This window comes from Mirounga leonina, unplaced genomic scaffold (genome assembly GCF_011800145.1).
Source record: "Mirounga leonina isolate KUSES-001 unplaced genomic scaffold, KU_Mleo_1.0 Mir_174, whole genome shotgun sequence".
NCBI lineage: Eukaryota > Metazoa > Chordata > Mammalia > Carnivora > Phocidae > Mirounga > Mirounga leonina.
In genome coordinates this window covers 11,113,491-11,135,069 of record NW_023270451.1, presented here as the reverse complement: position 1 = coordinate 11,135,069, position 21,579 = coordinate 11,113,491, and the positions used below count along the sequence as shown (strand labels likewise).

Below are 21,579 nucleotides of genomic sequence, written 5' to 3'. Positions count from 1 at the left end.
CTGAACGCAGGTCTGGAAAGATTTTACAGCGCCAGGTCCTTCTCTGACAGTCCGGGCCCGGGCCCTGAGGCTCCGTCCTCGCCAGGTGAGCCCTGCTTGGGCGTGGGGCCGCGGGCACGACTGTCATTCTGCCACGCCAGAGGCTCTAGCCTCTGGCACCCCTGGGCAAACAAATGGTGCCACCTGGTAGAGTCAAAAGTGGTGCTTTAAAATGCAAATACGAACCCCTCCCACATCTGTGGTCAAATCGCTTCTCCACGGTTCCTAGGCAGGCGGGGGCTTCTGCGCCTGGGAGAAGGGCTGGCTGGGGCAGCGCGCCTGCCTGGGCAAAAATAACCCCCGAAGACGCAAGCCAAGTACTCGGCTGGAGCTCTGCAGCCTGTGGATGCCCGCTGGGCGGCTGGCTGGCCCCCGCGAGCCCCGTGGGGCTGGGTCCGCTCCCCCGCCTCACGCCGCGCGGCGGGAGCAAGCGGACGCCGACTTTGGGAGTTCCTCTCCGCCTGGTAGGGAGGGCTGCCCCGGGCCGTCTCCGCCCGCCTGCTCTGACGCCCAGCCCTCCCGCGCCCCCCCCCAGCCGCCTCCCTCTGACTTGCCCGGAGAAGCCAGACGGAGCCGCTCCCTGCCACAAGTCTCTCCGCCAGCCGTTCCCCCACTCCTGCATCCCCCCGCCCCTCCCCAGCGCCGCCCCCCCCGCCCCCGCCCCCGCCCCCGCCCCCGCCCGCGCCCCCGGCAATCAGGGGACTAAATCGGGGAGGAAAGCGAGAGGCACAGGCGTAGCGAGAGCGCGCGAGCGCCGGCGGACTCGCCCAGCTCCGTTTGCGAAGTCGCCCTTGATGGCGGCGGAGGCGCGGCAGCCGCGGCGCGGAGCAGCCGACGCGCGCTAGTCGTCCGCCCGCCGCCGCCCCTGCCCCGCGCCGGGTGTCGCCCCTGCGGCGCGCGCGCCAGTCCGCGCCCCGGCCCCCGGCGCGCCCGCTCTCCGGACGTCCGCGCTCCGGCCGGCGTGTGCTGCTGCTCCCCGCGCGGTTTCCAGCGCCGCTCCTTCCCGCGGCTCGGGAGGAGGCGGGATTGATCTTCGATCGCGAAGATGGCTGCTGGCTGCCTGCTGGCCCTGACGCTGACACTTTTGCAGTCTTGGCTGATCGGCCCCTCGTCGGAGGAGCCGTTCCCTTCGGCCGTCACGTAGGTCGCCGGGCCGGGAAGGGCTGCGAGGGCGCGCCGAGGGGTGCCGCGGGAGCTGGGCGCGGGGACGGCGCCCGACCAGCGGGGCTTTTCTGCCCGTGGGGGTGGGGAGCGATCCGGGCTGGGATCTGGAGAGGCCGAGCGGGCGGTGCGCGCCGCTCGCCGCCGGATTGCGCGCCGAGCCGGCGCCCGGGCGCCTGGGGGGCCGGGCTGTCCCGGGGGACGTCCGCCGCCGACTCGCGGCGCCCCCGCCCGCCCCCGAGAGGGTTCCTTAGACTTCGAGTTCAGCTGTACTGGGGGGAAGAAAGTTTCCAGCCAGATACGCGCTGTCCTCAAATCCAGTCCAGGGGAAAAAAAAAAAAAAAAAAGTTGTGTTTGCTTGGGTGTTTTACAAATAGGTAATTTCATGCTTGCCAGGGTGGCATGGACTTCTCCCGCCCTTGGCCTGGGGGATGCTAATCGCTGTAGTGCCCCAACTCATTAAATCGCAAATTACGGGGCGCACTTGACAGTCTGTGTCATCCGAAGAGTGCTCGCGCGACGCAGCTTAGAGTGCTGTCCGCTCAAGGGGCTCGCGGGTTTGGGACCACGGACCACACCATCCAACCTCCTCATCCTTCTTTTGAAGCATCTAAGTGCGGGCAGACGCGCTGTTCCTGCTCTTAGAACGAATAGAACCTCTTCTTTGAGGGAGCGATGTACGTTTCCAGAGTCGCCTGCAATTTTCTCTTATTTTTAACATTTCTAAAATCACTTAAAAAATTCGCTGCCGTTCTGGAAATAGAGTATCTAAAGGTAACTCTGGAGTCACACGGCAGGAAGGGAATGAAAAATAATAATTCTCTTTTCTCTCAGTCTGGAAAAAAAGAAGCAAAGTCAGTAGCTCATAAAAATATATACACATTTTTAAATGCGCTGAAGAGCCTGTCGGGCATTTTGGGAAAGCATTTATTTTGGTTCTTAAAGCTACTTTAAAGCTTCTAAGAGTAGATGATCTTAAATGGATGAGTCACTTTAATGCATTTTCCATAACAAAAACAAAGCCCAAGGTAGCCTTCCCGGTATTTCTGCTGTTGGGAATTATTTGCTGTCCTTTGTTGGCCGAGTGCTGAATACTGGAGTTTTTGGTGGATGCTAACAGTGAACCTTTACCACTTGAAACCCTGCAGCGATTATTTAAGATGTAGCTTAAAGTATTTATTCCATTAGGTGTCAGTGTAAGAATCTGAAGGATGCACATTCTCACCCGGAGAAGGGGAGTGTCGAATATTTTTTGTCATTGATTTACAGTCGTGTTCCTTTTTAGATAATCTTCCATAAAGATGATTGCAGATCCTTTTTGTTAGGAAGCGAAAGGGGAAATACCATCTGTAGATCTCTCTTTAATTGGTAGGATGTTCCAAGCGGATATTTTGAAATATATAGAGTAAGAATTACTCTAAAGATGTTTCAAAATTATTCACTCTTATTAGGAAATTACACTTTTATTGATTGAATTCTTTATTCTTTTTGTAGCTTGGCCTATAAAGCGAGAACTCAAGTGACTCGCTTTCATTTGTGTCAAATGGAGAGGTGGCTCTTCAAAAAGGAGTCTGTGTGTGCAGTTGACATATTTTTAACGTGTTATTTTTAACTGACAATTTATCAATATTTCTTTCATTTGGAGGGAATGCATCATTCACCCCACTGGGGGAAACTGTGACTTTTTACAGATACAACAAAATACAACCTTTTATTCCAGAACATACCATTGTAAAATACTAATGTACAAATCCTCATTGTGAGAAGGACCTCTGCAAAAAATGCTTTCCTAAAATTAAAATAACTTCATGTTTATGATCAGAAATTCACTGGAGACAAGACGAAAATAAATAGGGAAGAAAAATAGGAATCAGGAAACCACAATTTCTTCCCCTTGAAAGGATTTGAAATTTATTTTTTAACAATGGGAATTTAAGATATTTTCAAATAATATGAAACATTAATTATTTTGTAGAGTAAAAGCTTAATAAAAGACTTTGTAGAGCTAAGTCAGTCTCCTGTAGGTAACATTAATGCTATTTGTATAAGTCTTGTGCATTTTCAGTAATTTATTCCTGAAGTTAAAATATTCTGAGGAGAGGAGAAATGAGAGTTGACATTTGTACTTCTTGTTAGGTTTCTGAATAAACTTTATGAAATTTAAAAAAGTGCAGTGTTAATTTTATCAAGGTGTGCCATTTGCTTTTCTTGCAAGAAAAGGATTCGTATTGAGTGTTTATCATGATAAATCTCAAATCTTTGGAAAAAAATTCCAAGCCTATAAAAACTCAGTACAAAGATTACATAGTATCATTGAAGGCAAACTGTTAACACTCCTATGTATAAATTTCTCTGGAAATCATTAATAAAATTTTTTTTTTTGACAATTTTATTTTTCCCCAGAAAATGTAGTATCAGTTTTAGAGGAAGAGCATGCCATCAACACAGTATAAAATTAATTGTGCACTCACTGGAGTGGGACCTGAATTAGAATTACTAATACAAAGCTTTAATTTTTTTAAGTAGTGTTTACAATAATATTAAAGGTTTAAGTTTTATTATAATAAAACAAATGTATCCTTTTAAATTTCTTTTTTAATTTTTCCTGGTTTAGCATATATTCTCACATAGCATATTCTTCTGGATTTAAGTATAGTTAAACTGTTCTAAGACCTAACACTAAAATAACAAGGTTTCCCTCCCCCCACCAAGAAAGGAATTTTGATACAGTTCTTTTGCTAGGTTAGGCTTTACTTTTGGAAATGATTGTCTCAATAAAGTGTGAATTGTAAATATGCCATATAGTATCAACCACCTAATGCATATTGGTTTATATATAAATGGAAGTCACACCATTTTCATGTTATAGTATGCACATATTATATTGGTAGTTTAAGATAAGAGTTTTCAAAGAGGGAGAGTTCTTGCTTGTTCTAGAAATAATTTCTTAGCACATAAATAAAAACACTTTTGTTTTAAAACTCAGAATGATATGTATGTTAGCCAATATTGTAACGTTAATTTAAATCTATTGCTTTTTTAGAATCTATTTACAAATCCGGATTTTAAAAAAAATCACTGTAGTTGTAACTATTTAATGTTAAACTTTTATCTCAGTCACATCAAAATACCAGTCAGTCAAGAGTAATTGGCTGAGAGCCCATTGGTATATGAGGATTTTAATATAGACTGTGTAATAGGATACACATATTAATAAGAATTATAGGTATCTAAAGGAAATAGATACATCTCATGAAACAGTAGTAGTTTGGGGTTTAAATACTTAACATATAAATATTTTTTTCTGTTATTAGACAAATTTATATTTACAGGCTATAGGAAATAAGTTTATGTCATAACATGGGAATGGATATCTTTTTCATGTGTTAGAAGTGACATAATTATTTTCATTTGGGCTTACCAATTTCTGTTCACATACTACATGTATAAGGAAATGTGCCTTAAGATAAAATATGAGGTAAAGTAATAAGTGTAAATTAAGACCTAAAAACAATGACCATTAATAAATCCCTTTCTCAGCTCTTTAATTTGTTCTCATAAGCTTAACCATAAGAAAACATTTATCATTCCACAGGTGTATGTTTAAAATATGCAACAGTAGGTATATTTTTCAGATAAGTAGTAACTTGATGTTAAATATCTTAATATTTATACATGGGTATATGTGTAGCTATTTGGATTGGCATTTGAATGTGAGATTAGGCAGAGAGTAATGGATATGATCTAAAAAACATTTTGGAAAGGTACAAGAATCTAAGCTTATGGTTTTAGAAAGGAAATAAGATGTACCTTTATTGTTGTGTGTGGCTTTCACCAGTTTAATTTTAATTTAATAAGTGCATATAAATTAAAATCTATAGCAAGTTGTTCATTTTGAAAATAGAAACTTTACTACTCTTTTTCTTCAAAGAAACCTGGCTGTGCAGACTTTTCTATTATTTCGCCAACACTGGTTAAAAAAAATAATGAAATACTTTTCATTCTTGGGTTTATACATCGTAAGGTTTTGCAGAAAGAAAAATAACACATGCAAATTACATATTCACATTTACTGTTTAGATTTATAAGTATATATAAGAAATAACAATGCATTTAGGAATTTTTAAAATGACTTAAAAATTGTACCCATACAAAGTATTATTTAATTGATATGTTTTCTGGAGTATCATTATATAAAACACATACAGAGAAATTTCTGTTCTTTTCCCTGTTTTTTAGTACAGATACAGATTTCCAGGGAAGTAATCTGTTCTTCTCAATTCACATCTTGTTTTCTAATGAATGTCTTCGAACTGTTTATAACCTTAAACTGGAGACTTAAATGGTTAAAATAAAGTGTATTTTAGGGAAATCATCTGATCTGTTGATTTCCTTCGGTCCCTTACATGTATAGACATAATCAGTTCCAACATAAACATACTTAGATAGGAGTTTGAAAAAAAAATCAGAATTTGTTTCAGTGTTTCTAAAAAAGTAACATTTTGTTATTACTAAAGGGTCAGCCTTCCATCATTTGTAATAGTACCGTTGTAGGATTTCAGAAAAGCCTATGAGCTGCTCACCGTGGGGAATGAGGTCTGTTCTATCACATCCAGTCCTCATTTAGTTAAGACTTAGAGTGTGCATCAGACCCTGTGTCATACAGTGTCGGCCACTTTTTCTTTTCATGGGCTGTTTATGTCTAGTACCACAAACGTCCCCAAGCCTTTCATAGGATTGCTTTCCAGTAAACTTCAAACTGTATCAAGATGGTCAACCATGTAGCTTAGGCTTGATTTATTGTGTGTGTGTGTGTGTGTATGCCCAAATCATGAAACTGGTTGTATCATATTGTTTACAGATTTGAAAGAAAAAGGCAATTGACTTCAATGTTAATTGAAATAAAAATGGTAGTACTTTGGGCGCCTGGGTGGCTCAGTTGGTTAAGCGACTGCCTTCGGCTCAGGTCATGATCCCAGGGTCCTGGGATCGAGTCCCACATCGGGTTCCCGGCTCAGCGGGGAGCCTGCTTCTCCCTCTGACCCTCTCCTCTCTCATGCTGTTTCTCTCTCGCTCGCTCTCCAATAAATAAATAAATCAAATCTTAAAAAAAAAAAAAATGGTAGTACTTTGTGAAAAATAATGTATTTACCTTTTCCTTCAGGGCCTAAAATATCAATATTGCATAATTAGATAACTTGTCTACCTTATATTATAGTATTTTATTTATTAGGTAATATTTTATGTGTATATATGTATTATATGTAATATATACATGTATACGTATTATATGTAATATATACACATATTGTGTTGTATATATGTGTATATATACACATATGTGTGTGTATATATATGTTAAATATATATATATATATGTGCATGCATGCACATGTATTTCTTTTAACCTTCTTCAAGTGGTTTGCTAGGGTAGAAAAACCTCAGTGAGGTAAATTTATTAACAGTCATGGATGTTCAGAGATTCCTGCCAATCCACAACTGTTTTTGTGGTTGAATGTCTTTCAAAATATTTTTGTAACACTAGCATTTCAGAATAATTTGTCAAGAGAATCAAAGGAGACATTGTATACAAAAGCAGCTTGCAATGCTCAGGTCCTATAGAGATGAGTTATTAACATAATTGATGAGTAATAAAGAAAGTATGATTTTGCCATCTTTTTAGCAAAATAAGTACGGGAAAGAAACTACTGCATTTGAAATGTTGGCACCTATTAAAAGGCCTTTGCATACTAAGCAGTTTTTATTTCAGACATTTAGATATGGGATACTTAGAAATTTGTAAGAATGAAACATATTTGGTGTGATATGCTTTAGGAATAAAGGATAAATGTGAACAGTTTAAAAAATTTTATTTGTAAAATATAAACTGTTAGGTTTCCCTTATGGGTTTATATAATTTGTAGTGATTCAGTATTATTGCTCCTTTAAAATTGCCATTTATACAGATTTTAACGAGATAATAAACAAGGAAAAGATTGACATTGTGGCCAAAACGAACTGGCACACTTTTACAGTTAATTTCAATTATGCAGGATCAGGTTGTTACATATGAAGCAATATTTAAAGTTCTCTTTGAATATGAATGCGGGATATTTCTGGCTAAATGTTATTTTAACATTTGCTTCTTCTGATTTTTTTTTAACCATATGCTTCTGCTGGATTAAAAAAATTAGGATACATTTTAAATTCTGTATCATAAATTGAAGAACAACTTAAAGGAGAAATGATGGCAATGGATAATAATGGTGTTGCCCATTTTAAAGGCTTCAGATTTGGGGATAATCTTACTGTCAATTTGAAAATTATTTTTCCTCAGTCATTAAAAATTTATTATAGTTGTCTCTGGGCAAACTGGAAAAATAACTCCTGTATTCTTTTATTCAGACAGCTAATTGCTACTTCTCTGTCTTTCATACACCTACCCATTTACTGTTAATCATGATTCATTATTATTTGCATATAACATCAAATCAAATGGGGAGTTTTTGCTTTGTTTTCTCCCATGTGACCTGTGACCAGACCTCAGGACCTTCTCACTTGAATCTTCTTTGACTGTTTCAGGGGCCTTTCTCTTACCCTCAGACATTTCTCTCTATGGGGAAATTGTTGAGGGATTTTAATGCACAGATAAATCTGTAATACATGATCAACACTTCTACCAAAATTGTCAAACAGTCTAGACAATTGTTTCTTTTGACATTTTCCCACCTACTGTGGGGGATAATTAGGGGAAGGAGGAGAAAGAGCTAATAAAATTGTTCTCTGTCTAAGGTGCCTACTGTCAGGCTATAGAAAGGGACGGTTAGACATTAATGATGTCTTATTTTGAGGGTTAAAGGAAGAATGGCTCAGTAAAATAAATGGGCTTAGGCACACTGAGGAAATCTGTCTTAGAAAAGCGATCAAGAGGTGTTGTGGTGAAAATCCCATGAGAAATGATGCATGGTATGTGGGGCAGACAAAGGAGCTTTCCGATTTACGTGGTGTGAATTTACATTAAGGATGCTAAAGGGGTTACTGGTTATTTTTTAATTTTCTTTTTTCCCCCACTTCCCAAGTGAGCGTGGCTATTCTGGAAATTATGTTTCCTGAACATCATATTCATTTATTCATTTATAGAGACCTAAATATATTTATAATATGGACATTCACCTTAGAAACCAAAGACAATATAGTTGTCAAGATCTCAAAAAATAGAAGCAATTAAACATTTTTTTAAAGAAAACCTTGCGATAATGGTTAATTAGATAAGAGATATCAGTATAACACCTTATTAAAAGCTTAAGTGCTGATCATCAAAAAAGAAATTCTATAAGTAAATTTCTTCAATTAGATGACAGAGGATGAAATAACTTGCAGATAGGTAGGATTCTAGGTAGTACATTTAAGACTTCAGACCTCTGAGTACGTAGTACATCATATGTTTTAATTTACGCTTTTTTTTTAATGTCTCCTGCTTCAAATATTTTTAACATCAAATGTAATTTAACGATTAATGCAGGTATTGTTATTCAGTGTAAATTATGTAGTGCACTGAACTATATGCAGAGTATCCAAAGTGAGGAAGAGAGTCCCCAAGGAAGACATTTACATCTCCCAACCTACTTTAAAGCAGCCGGATCTGTCAGAGCATGACTAAGGAAAAGCACATAGCATGTTGAAGAAGCACTGTCTATTTTGTACTAGGCATAGGGCTTCTGGGTGGGAAGAGATGTTGCTGGGACTGGGCCATTGGTTTGAGTCTCGGTTGTAAAATGTTTGGACCTAGGCTGTAATTTCGTAAGACCTGAAGGGGGGATGGGCAGTGTTCACAACAATGTGGACGTTTGTGGTAGCCCAGCTCTGCATATTCAAACAATGTTGGCCTTCATCGTAGGGTTTTTTAAAATTAAAAAGGAAAAGTAATACATGTTGAATCACAGTGTGTAGATGATCGATTCAAGAGCGCCAGTAATTGGAGACAGGGAGAACAGTTAGTAAACCATTACATCGTTCCCAGAGTGAGAGATGCCCAAGGTCCAAAAAAGAATAGTGGTGAGGGGAGAGCAGAGCAGATGGGAAACATAAGGCAGGAGTAAAATTTCAGGTGCTGTTGGTTATGGGATTTGGGGAAGTAGGAAGAGATCAGAGTCAGAGATGATTCTAAGAGCTCTATCAGGTAAACCATGCTACACTGAACTTGGTAGACTAGAGAACACAGTAGGAATGGTGGGCATGAAAGTGATAGTTTCACTGTTGGACATCTTGAGTTTGCAGGGTCTCTGTAGATGACTATTCAGCCATTAGAAATAGGTATCTAAGGGGATTTGAATAATATAATGGTTCCAGTAGAGTGTTGCAGAAAGAGGCATGGTTTCAGTGCCTTGAGGAGTTGGTAGCTGGTGGCAATAAAGAGCAAGCTGCGGGTTGTTGTTTCAAGGAATTTGGCAGTGTGAGGAGAGATACAGAGAGTTCAGAAAAGGGAGTTTGAGGGATTTGGCATTCTTCTGTTTACAGAATTAAAAGAGTTATGTCAGGCAATTTGGAATTGTACGTAGTAGAAACCCATAGGACTATCTTAAACCAAAAGGGGAAATATTTTTCACTGGTAGTGGCTGGATGATCCTTCATGGGAGTTTAAGGTCAAGGATGTGCCAACAATGGCAAAAAGGGGTGCGACTGCCATCAGGATCATCTCTCATTCCAGTCTCTGGTTTTCTTTGTCTAAGTCTTCATTCTTCTCTATCACTGCAAATTGGCTTTCTCTGCTTCCCAGTATTTATTGAATGGCTGTGAGGGCTTACAGTTTCTCCACTGAACAGTTTGAGACTAGAATCCTAGTCTGAAACATAGCCTCCTAAACAAGGTATGTTGACATTCTGAATGTGGGCCAGATGACCATCTCTAACCCATTCAGTTGTGACCGGGAGATGGGGTTTGGAAAAAGGACTCTGGTTGCCTGAGCTTGGGTCACTTCTGCACACGTTGGTACCATCTCACTGGGAGGTCCTACACTGCAACAGGCCAGTTGCTATTACCATGAATAGAGCAAGAGGCAGTTCTTAGAAAAAGGCTCCTGGAGGGTGGGGAAGGTTGTAGAGACAACTAGGTAAGTGTTACCAGATGGGAGATTTGGGCTTATCAGAGGGAGAAGGCCAAATGGCAGAGATGAAAGAGATGAGAGAGGCCGTGATTGATGGGAGAATGTTCTGACACAGGCAGGTGAGGCAGGGATCCAGAGGAAGAACAATGTCTTACAAAGTAACTTCTGAAATATGAAATAGCCTTGAGAATTAAAGCAGATGGTTGGAATGTAAGATAGACACACTTTTAATTTGCTGGAGACGTTTTTAGAGGAATGCTCCAAATTACAGATTCCATTTTCGAGAAGAAGGAATGACGTGATTCAGAAATGTAATACATACACGTTAGCAATGTTCAAATTTTGAGATGCACCAACTAGAGTATTTGATGGTAACAAAACTCCAGTTCACCGCTGTATTCCCTTTGGACGGAGCAACATTTGGTTCCCTTTTGTCTTTTTCTTTTATGCTTTATAAAAAAATTTTTTTAATAAAAAAATAAGCATTTTATTTATTTGACAGAGAGAGAGAGCGAGAGCACAAGTAGGGGAAGCAACAGGCCGAGGGAGAAGCAGACTCCCCGCCAAGCAGGGAGCCTGATGCGCGGCTCAAACTCAGGACCCTGGGATCATGACCTGAGCCGAAGGCAGACACTTACTGACTGAGCCACCCAGGCGCCCCCCACCCCTTTTTTGAGAGATATCCTTGAAGGTGTGTGTAGTTTTGCAGGTTTTAGTATTGCATGTGTTTATGGTGGGAAGATGTTGCAGACATAGCAGTGAAAAGGAAAAAAAAGTTCTTTCTTTTGCCAGTCTAGTGTAATTTATTTGTTATTTGGCAGATGGGGGTAGTTTACTGGCCCACCCTGTAGGTGCTCCCACCCCACCCCATATCCAGTCTTTAGCACAGGGCAGAAATTTGAATTGCAACAGATCCGTGTCAAGAAAACAAAACAGGGCGCCTGGGTGGCTCAGATGGTTAAGCGTCTGCCTTTGGCTCAGGTCATGATGCCAGGGTCCTGAGATCGAGTCCCACATCGGGCTCCCTGCTCCTTGGGAGCCTGCTTCTCCCTCTACCTCTCTCTCTCTCTCTGTCTCTCATGAATAAATAAATTAAAAAAAAATCGTTTAAAATAAAAAAAAAGAAAACAAAACAATAGATTTTATAAGATCACAGACCCCTGACAGATAGAATATTCCTGCAAAGCCTCTCCCTGGTCGCCCCTTACAAAGGGCATCTCAGTTCTCCTGAAGATCTGGAGATCACTGGCAACTGCCATCCCAGTGGTTCCCTGAGTGTCCAAGATGACTGAATGAGTGGCTTGGATCACAAATGCCAGTGGATCTAAGAATCAGTCTTGATCTCATTGGTCCCAGCTCAGTGTGGAAAAACCACCCTTGTGGTTTGTAACAAGAGATGAGAAGAGTCAGATGGAAGAGTGCGCTAAATAGTTCCCTTTTGTGACTTTGTTCCTTTTTTCTCTCCCGTAGGTGTTTACAGTGTACTTGAGTTTATTTTGATGTCTCTTCTTGCAGCATGTCTGGACACTCATAATTACTAACAACCATCTTCCAATTATTATAATATTGCTTTCTGATCACTTTGAGTGCCTGGTGTATGCCAAGCACTGTGAATTAACACTGCATGTTTTTTAAGCCATCCAACCTTCAAGCCAGTCCCCTAAGAGAAGTATTATCATTTTCCCTGTTTTATAGATGAGGAAAGTTAACTTTAGAACTTGAAGAACTTTTCAGAATTTTCTTAGGAGCTAAAAATTTGATCCCAAGCAGCTTGACTCAGAACCTGACACTTACCTGCTATCCGTTGCTACTCGATTACGGCGGGAGCTCGGTGTGTTAGCATCCACCCTCTCACCTGGTCCAGTTGTGGACGGCTGCATATTCCAGCAGGGAGGTCGAATGGAAAGAGGAGTCATTGTAAAGCAGAGCAAAACCAACTCTCGGTTTCGATTTCTCCATCTGCAGAACAAGGATAATATTAACTTAATCCTGAATCACAGTGTTATATTATGAGGATCAAAGGAGAGGATGCATGGGGAACTTTGAAGGACTGTTTAACGGGCAGGCTTTATTATTTTTACCACTTGTGATTTTTCTGCCTTCTAGAAATCATGAATTGATGACTAAGGTTTAGCGAGCTAGATTCTTGTGCTAATATATCACTCGGGCCATTAGAAAAGCCTGAAATGAATGGGCAAAGAAACGTTTAGCAGGCCTGAGAAATGTCTCTTCCTAAAACTTGTGTAGCCTTTAATCCTGAAGTGGAAATGAAAGGACTAGAGTGAGTGAAGTGTTCTGTCTCTGGGTTAAGGACACAACCCGTGTCCTAAAAGGGACCACGGAGACAGCAGAACCACAAAGGATTTGATGTGTTTTATCTTGACATTTCAGCCAACACCTGTTGTCTGAGAACTGTGCCACAGGAGGTTGAATCTATTTTTAAAAGCCATCCCTTTGCTGATAACCTCTCATTTTCAAACACAGATGTGAGTTTTCAGCTTCAGGACAGACTATTGTAAAGTTAATAAAGCAGGGTGTCCATGATGTGTATAGAAATGATTTCAGACAACCCTACAAATTGGGCGAGCACAGAGGAGTAAAATCAAGGCCAGTGCGTTTTTAGCAACCAACACAGAAGTCGGTAAAAATCTGCCAAGAGCGTACTGAAAAAGGCCAATTTTCATTTGACTCATCCAACTGATGATTAGTTGCACTCACCTAACCCTACCCCTTCACTTTACAGTATAAATGGAGGTCAGCCTGTTACAAACTTTGATCTTTTGTTGGTAGAAAGAAAACACCTAAATAAAATTACTACTGCACATATATCTAATCGATTCCTGGAGGAAAGCAATGTTTTAGATGAAACTGTGCATTAATAACATGACTCAGGAGTCCAACTTGGTGATACCATTGAAGTAGCTTGTTTTTGAGTGCCAGGGACCGGCCTTTTTATGGCAGTCATCTTGACATTTGCCACAGAAAGGAATGTGCAAAATCCTTACGATGTTTGTCACTTTAAAAATACCAAGCCCTTCATTGCCTAGACATTATATTAGAATTGACTTAAATTTGCATCTGCAGAAATGTTAGGAGAGACAAACAAATGGGCCATGGGAAGCCTCAGGAGGATGGGCACAATGGAGGGTGGGCAGATTGCTCTAAATTAGACATGCAGAATGCTTGGTTGTCTCTGCAAACACCTGATTTTCCTGTCGATATGAATGTAGAAATCAGAATTAATTTTAATGAGGTAAAATTTTATTGTGCATGGGTAGTTCAGTTTTCCCAGGGGATTGATTGATACATGGTGTTAAGGTCTGCTGGTGAGTAATTGTTTAAAATTTATATTAATACTCTACGGGAATAAATAAACATAGGGGAATGGTAGCTCATCACAGAGCAAACCATGTATGATAATTAGATGAGGTCATCCATCTCCTTAAATTATCAGATGTGACACAACCTGTCTGTGTGGTGTCTAAAAGCCAGCTGAGTCCCTGGGTGTAAATGACCGTGACAGAGGGGTGGTTGGAGGGTTGCAAGCCTTGGATTTGGTCCCACCCTTTCTGGGTTTTTCTGCAAGCGAAGTAGATTGGCCCCTGGAATTCTGTTTTTATAATATGCACGGGGATCTAAAACCCGAGATCAACAGGCTGCTCAGAATCTGTTTTTTTCTTTCTTTTTTTCTGTTTCCTCTACATCCCTACCCTAATTGCAGGGAATCATATTTATATGCTGCATATAAATATGGTGTGTATAAACATTATATATGATGTTTATATTTATTATATCTAATATAACAATATATTAAGATAATAGGTATTACATATATTAGACATTATATGTAAACATAAATATGTTAATGCATGTAAATATTGTATATAATATAAACATTTATATGAAATGAAAATAATAAAACAATAATGTACTCATATAGATTCAGATGTGTTACATGTATGTAGAATATATATTTAGAAGACATTATAAAACCTGGAAATGCTTTCTACTACCCAGAGGTGCTATCGTACAAATGAAGGATTGCAAATTTCATTAGGAATAATTGAAACATCAAAACGGATGGGATAGGATGTATGCTTGCTGATTATAATTTTAATTTTTTGTTGGCTTTGAGTCCTGTGTACCCACTCTTTCACATCTTCCAAACCCCACAGTGATTCCATATTGCCCCCCACTTGCCTTGGAAAGTTGCTAGGAAGCCTGTTGAAAGACATTTAAGCAAAGCCAGAACCAGACTAGTCTATCTTCTGCAAGTCCCAAGGACTCAAGGAAGGCATTCTGGTGTGGTTGAAAAAATCAGAGTTTTGAGTCAGGTAATGTGAAGGTTAAACCCTGCCTCTGATACAGTTTGTGTGATTGTGGGAAGTTAACTTCCCTGAGTTTCATGCTCTGTAAAAGAGGAATCATACTCCATACTTCTTAGGGGAAATTCTGAGGCTTAAATGAGAGGCTGTTAAGTCCTGGTATGTGTCTATTCCACTGAATGTATTGAGCAAAGGGTGGAAACTGTTGGTTTCTTTCATCCTATTTACTTCACAACCAGGAGAACTGGAGGTTTTTCTCCTGGTTTTAATCCACTCCTAGGGCTGTCAATGGACCTTATTAGGGATTACTTGGCTTTTCTAAATAATCTCTTAATCTGTGCATGTTAAACAGATCAGAGCGTTGGGAGAAAGTTTTCCCTGGAATGAGCATGGGAACGGGAGGACTAAGTCAAAAATGAAACACACCAGACCTTGTTCAGTGTCCTGAGGTCGGGCTCGAGGTTCCTCATGGCTTGAGTCGTGGTGGTAGTCTGATGTTGGGTTGTAGGTCTCTTGGGAGAGATGACAAGCTGCATCAGCTGCCGGTCGGGACCAGGCCCAGTTTACCAAATTAAAACAGGTTCCTCCCAAGACATGCAGGTCTCTTGTATTTTAAAGGAATTTGGAGTTGGATTCATGCTAAGTATCATTAAAGCTTCATTCTTGTACCTGACTACCAAGTACTTATGGTTCTAAAAAGTGCTCATCTATGGTGTGGTTACAGCCTTTCTAACCAGGCTTCTTCATCTGAACTGCAGAACCCCCAGATAATGATTTGAGAGACTCTTTTTCAGTTCTCTCAGAAATGGTTCATAACTAGTACCATTCTCGAAGCATAGAGAAGGTAATTCTTAAAGAATGGATGCTTTGGAACATTACGGCTTAATTCTCTCATGGACCTTGCCTGGTTGGTTTAAAGTGTGGATTCAGAGCTCAGCTCTCCAATTACTGACTGGGTAACTTGAACGGTTGGTCAAACCTCCTAAGGTTTGGAGAATGAAGAATGTTAATTCATGTAAAGCAAGGGCACAAAGAAAGCACCACGTAAATATAATTTGATTAGAGGCAGGAGAATTTCATGGAGTCAGGTGACTTGGGTTCTTGTTTGTGTCCACCACTAATGATGTGGGCCTGAGGAAGAATTTCTGGCTTTAGCACCTTCTAACACCTGATTGCTTAGCACCTGGCTTTCCTAACAACTTGGTATTATAGTGTGTCTGTTGAACATAAACTAGATCTTTCTTGGTACCCGGGTGCTCCAGTGCCTGTGGGTATGCTTTGGAACAAAGATCCCACCTCCTACCTCTGTATTTCAGTTTTCTTTCTTCTGATCTTTCTGAAAGCGAAAATGGTGAAGTCTGATGTTTTCTCTGCTTTTTAATACTCTGTGCTACCCCCAAATTGCACTAACGCATAGTATAGTACAGTACCAGGCTTCTTCCTATATTTGATTGAAGGACATATTAAGAAATATGTAATGAAGTTAGTGATGTTGCAGTCTTGTGTACAGAAAAATAATGTTAGTGGCCCATTGTCACCTGATGATTTTGTTCTGTGAAAGAGGTCCTATAGATGTTCTCTCTTGATAAGATGTTTCTAGTAATTGTTGCAAACTATCCGAAGCTGGTAACTCTAAAACCATACCAGCAATAATTGTGATACTATGTATAACACAGAATGGTGCCCCTCTCCCCCTTTTAAGACTAGCGATAAATATATCATATTTTACCTTGAGGGATAAATTAATATTAGGAATTTAAAAAAAAAAATTCATTCATTTATTTTTGAGAGCGAGAGAGAGAATGCACTTGCGTGGGGCTGAGACCACGACCCCAGCCGAAACCAAGTTGGCCACCCAACTGACTGAGCCACGCTGGTGCTCCTATTATGAAGTGTTTTTAAAAAACAGTATAATTTGGGATGCCTGGGTGGCTCAGTTGGTTGAGCGACTGCCTTCAGCTCAAGTAATGATCCCAGGGTCCTGGGATCGAGTCCCTCATCCGGCTCCTTGCTTGGTGGGCAGTCTGCTTCTCCCTCTGCCTGTTGTGCTCTCTCTGTCTCTCTGACAAATAAATAATAATAAACAAGAAAACCCCCAAAACCCAGTATAGATCAATTATATTATACTGTTTTTATATTCAGTTTATATTCAAGCTCATCATGCATCTTAAAGTTCAGAGGTGTGTGTGTGGTTTCCCTTGTGCCCAGTTGACTAGCTTTCCTTCTAGTGTGGTTGTATGACTAAATGAGAGAAGTCAGGAAGCCTGTTAAATTCTCAACATGTATGCCAGGAATATTTGAATCAAATTATATAAAAGAGATTGAATACTCACCACCGATTTAAATGAAAGCAAACCAGACAGAATCTTCATAAAGGCATTTTACATGAAGATGGATAGATAACATGAATCCCTTGTGTAGAATTTACTAGTCTAGATTTCATTTATTTATTTTGGTTGGTATTTTTAATACTGTGCACTATACTACCACAAACTTAGTGTGTATTTTCTCACCATTTTCTTTTTTTTTAATTTTTTAATTTTTTATTATTATGTTATGTTAATCACTGTACATTACATCATTAGTTTTTGATGTAGTGTTCCATGATTCATTGTTTGCGTGTAACACCCAGTGCTCCATGCAGAACGTGCCCGCTTTAATACCCATCACCAGGCTAACCCATCCCCCCACCCCCTCCCCTCTAGAACCCTCAGTTTGTTTCTCAGAGTCCATAGTCTCTCATGGTTCGTCTCCCCCTCCTATTCCCCCCCTTCATTTTTCCCTTCCTACTATCTTCTTCTTTTTTTTTTTTTTTTTTTTTTAACATATAATGTATTATTTGTTTCAGAGGTACAGGTCTGTGATTCAGTAGCTTTACACAATTCACAGTGCTCACCATAGCACATACCCTCCCCAATGTCTATCACCCAGCTACTCCATCCCTCCACCCCCCACCACTCCAGCAACCCTCAGTTTGTTTCCTGAGGTGAGGAGTCTAGCCATGGCTTAGCTGGATCTTTTGCTCGGGACCTCACAAGGCAGCAGTGGGTGTTGACTCGCCTGCTCTCCCTTCTTGGGTTACTCTCTTTTCCCTTTTTAAGCTTATGTGGTTGTTCACACATCTTTGTGTTTGTAGGAATACCTCCTCCCTCCTTCCATTTGTTCTCAGCTCCTAGAGGCTACTCACTTTTTTTTTTTTTAAAGATTTTATTTATTTATTCGACAGAGACATAGCGAGAGAGGGAACACAAGCAGGGGGAGTTGGAGAGGGAGAAGCAGGCTTCCTGCCAAGCAGGGAGCCCGATGTGGGGCTTGATGTGGGGCTCAATGCGGGGCTGGATCCCAGGACCCTGGATCATGACCTGAGCCGAAGGCAGACACTTAAGGACTGAGCCACCCAGGTGCCCCGAGGCTACTCACTTCTTTTCCTCTCACAGAGCAGTTCACTTCTTCAAGGCCAGTAAGAAAATCTCTGTTCAGAAGGGGGCCCAGTTTTGTTTAAGAACTTTCAACTGAATAAATAGAATGCCCACGGGGCGCCCAGGTGGCTCAGTCGGTTGAGCGTCTGCCTTCGGCTCAGGTCATGATCCCAGGGTCCTGGGATGGAGCCCCCCATCGGGCTCCCTGCTCAGTGCAGAGTCTGTCTCTCTCTTCCTCTGCCCCTCCTCCCTGCTCATTCTCGCTCTCTTTCTCAAATAAATAAAAAAATAGAAAATCTTAAAAAAAATAAATAGAACGCCCAAGATCATCTCTTTTGATTAACTCAGAATCAAGCGGTTTGAGATCTTACATCTACAGAATCCCTTCCCCTTTGCCACATGACAGCCTCAGCATGGGAGCGATGTCCCTTAATAATCACACGTCCGACCCCCACTGTAGGAGAGTAGAGGATATATGGGAACCAACTTAGAATCCTTTCTTCTACAGGTTTTACTATAAGACAATCATAAAAAACACCAAAAAACTAGAAAATAGGATACTCATTCCTTTCCCACTTCAGATGTTCACACACTTTGGAAATGCTGTGAAATTGATGACCTATCATCTTCTTGCCTCCAGGCAGACTGCTTTGCAACATTGGTTCTGATCCATCCTGTAAGGAAAGTAAATTGCAACAGCTCATTCACAACTCCTTACTATGTTAGCTGAACTTTTCACCCTCTGCAAAGAAAAGAATTCTCTGTGCTATGGTTTTAAGCCAATTTATAAGATTATTGTCAATAAGTGTGTGGAAAATTGTAAGACAGTTTTTTTGAAATATAAAGGATTAAGTTACTTTCAAGTTAAGGTTTATACTTTATGAAATCTTAGGTCTCCCGATATTAGGCATTTCCCTGCCCGTATAAACTAGGTGATTTTCTAAAATCCTAATCAGCATTTTTTTTTATACATCTCTGTATGGAATGGTAATGTTTTAACTAATGCCCCAATTATAAAGTATTAATGCAGAAATGTTTATATGTAACTGAAAGCATCCGTATATAATTTCTCCTATTCATGAAGTGAATAGATTTGGGTGAGTAGCTCTGACTTCTGCTTTTCAAAGAGGAAGATGATCATAAAACGCTTCTTCTCAATACCTAAGTATTTGGTACTCAGTAAATTTACCTTAAAAAGGGGGCCCCACTATCCTGCATACAGTACTCCCTTGCTCATTTCATTTTGGAAGTACTGCTGATTGCCTGGTTTGTTCAGGATTTCTCTTGTAATACATCTAGCACTAATTAATTTGCTAACACCAGGGGATTCCGGCCAGAGTACTTGTCTAATGCAGTGCTTTTCACACTAACTGTGCTAAAGGAATAGAGTTTATTCACTTTTTTTTTTCCTTTGGGTAAATTTCGTATCCACTGCAACTGTTGGTTTTTATAGAATACAATGACAATCAGTGGGAAAATGGAATTTAAAAATATATGAACTTTGTTTTTAAATAATTAGGTTAAATACTCATTACTTTTTTAAACTATTACAAATGTGTCTAAACACTCTCCATTTCTATACTTTTCCTTGAGCCAGATCTGCAGAGCACAATCTGAGTAACCCTGGTTCAATTGGTTTGGGTGTTTAAGGTAACTAAATGGCTATTTTCAGTTTAAAAATGGCATTTAAAAATTAGACTTTTATGTTAAATCACTTTTTAAAGTGACATAACCCACGTTTTTTTTTGGTTATTGGATAGCTATGGCCTTTTTCCCCAAAATAAGCATAATATTTTGGCTTAAAAGGAGTTGCCTATTTCAGATTGCTACATGCTATATAGTTCCTTAGAATTTTATGTCACTTACAAGCAAATTTGACTTTTAGTGTATTCTCCTTTGAACATTTACTATTCGAAAGAGCCAAAACATTTGCTTTGGCAGAGCAAATATTTTGGTATTGCAATAAAGAGGAAGACTGCTTATGACTACTTCTGTAAGTCAGAGCTAATAGGAAGGTAGCTAATCCCTTTTGATGGATTCTTGGATATATTCAAGAAACAGATGGATCCAAAATTGTTACTCCACAAATATCTTATGTCCTAGAATCAAGATGAAAACATTTAAATACATACCTGAGGTAGGTTGATTTTTTTTATTTTTCCTTTTTTTTTTTTTTTTTTTTAATCTGTATGAGGTGTACTTGGCCTATGAGGCTGAGGGTAAAAAAAAATCTCCATAGATACCTCACATCTCAGAGTGTCTGCCAAAGTATAAAAGTATAAATATTCTCACTTTATTGAAATGCATCCATATCAAGCAATATGATTCTCTTAAAGGCAATTAAAAGTTTTCAAAGAATGGCTCAAGTGTTCACTTAGTAAGTCATGAGAATTGCAGAATCTTTTCATTTTATAGACCCTGATTTCTCCTTAGGCATTTGTGCACATTGAAATTATAATGTATGAAAAGAAATTGTTGATTTTCGACAAAGTTTTTGTTGTTTTCTCTCGGTTCAGCTAGAGATTGTTCTGACAACCTTTTGCTAAAGATGTTCTCAAATTGTAGGATTTTACCTAACAAAACCAAAACATATGAAGTTCTAGCCATAGACTGGTAAAACAAGATGATCTGCTCTTTATTTTATGCCATTCTCTGCAGTCCCTTCTGAGTTCTATCAATCAGTATACACTTATTCCTGAACAGTTGTCTCAAGGACTTTCAGAGTTTTTCCTGATTATTGAGAGAAACTAGTTTCCTAAAAAAACAGAATTATATATTTTAAGAATCTCTCGAAGGGTCCTTACTCAATTCTTTAGTGGGTCACTTAAAACTAATCGAATTTAACAACTCTTCTTATAAAGATGCTGCATCTCCCAGCGAATACGTAGGATGTCAAGCCAAGAACAATGTCAATATTGACCGTGCTAGACAAACTCTTGCTAACCCTGCCAGAGCAGCCAGCCCTTCTAAGTGATTTTCAGGATAAGCTCACAAAAAAATACCTTATTGATAAATTCCCTTATAACATAATTTCATGGATCTTACATACTGGAAATTATGGCTATTTCTATGTAGTTTGAATATCTCCTTCAAGAAAGAGAATGGTAATTTAGAGCATGATGAAGACCATGATTTTGAGAAATCTGCTGAAATTTTACTAATGGAAATTGTCCAACACCTTGGTAACCATTATACTTAATTACTACAATAGATTATTAACTATTATTAATCTTATGTGCACATCATTTAAAACACCTTGGCCAGATGACCCGCATACGTGAATGTTTTAATTTAACTTTATGCATTTGCAATATGGCCAGAAATGTGGGCAAAAATTTAGAACCAGATGACATTGTCTTATGTTTACATCTAAAAATAAAGTATCATTAGGGTGTCTGGGTGGCTCAGTCAGTTACACGTCTGCGTTGGGCTCAGGTCATGATCCCGGGGTCCTGGGATGGAGCCCTTAATCAGGCTCCGCCTTCAGTTGGGAATCTGCTTGAAATTCACTCTCTCTCCCTCTGCCCCTATC

At 39.9% G+C, this 21,579-nt stretch overlaps 1 protein-coding gene across 9 annotated transcripts in view; it reads left to right on the top strand.

Moving 5' to 3' along the window:
* The first annotated feature begins 939 nt into the window (after window positions 1–939).
* CACNA2D1 (calcium voltage-gated channel auxiliary subunit alpha2delta 1) overlaps window positions 940–21,579 on the top strand; it is a 506,844-nt gene continuing 486,204 nt past the window's right edge. For 4 of the 9 annotated variants that reach the window (XM_035020464.1, XM_035020463.1, XM_035020460.1 and 1 more), the window contains exon 1: window positions 942–1,179. In XM_035020464.1, coding sequence (XP_034876355.1) covers window positions 1,085–1,179 — 95 coding nt within the window. In that variant the 5' untranslated portion in view covers window positions 942–1,084. Of the gene's footprint in view, window positions 1,180–21,579 lie in introns of all 9 variants that reach the window. The other 5 variants (XM_035020466.1, XM_035020465.1, XM_035020461.1 and 2 more) reach the window with 2 other exon arrangements.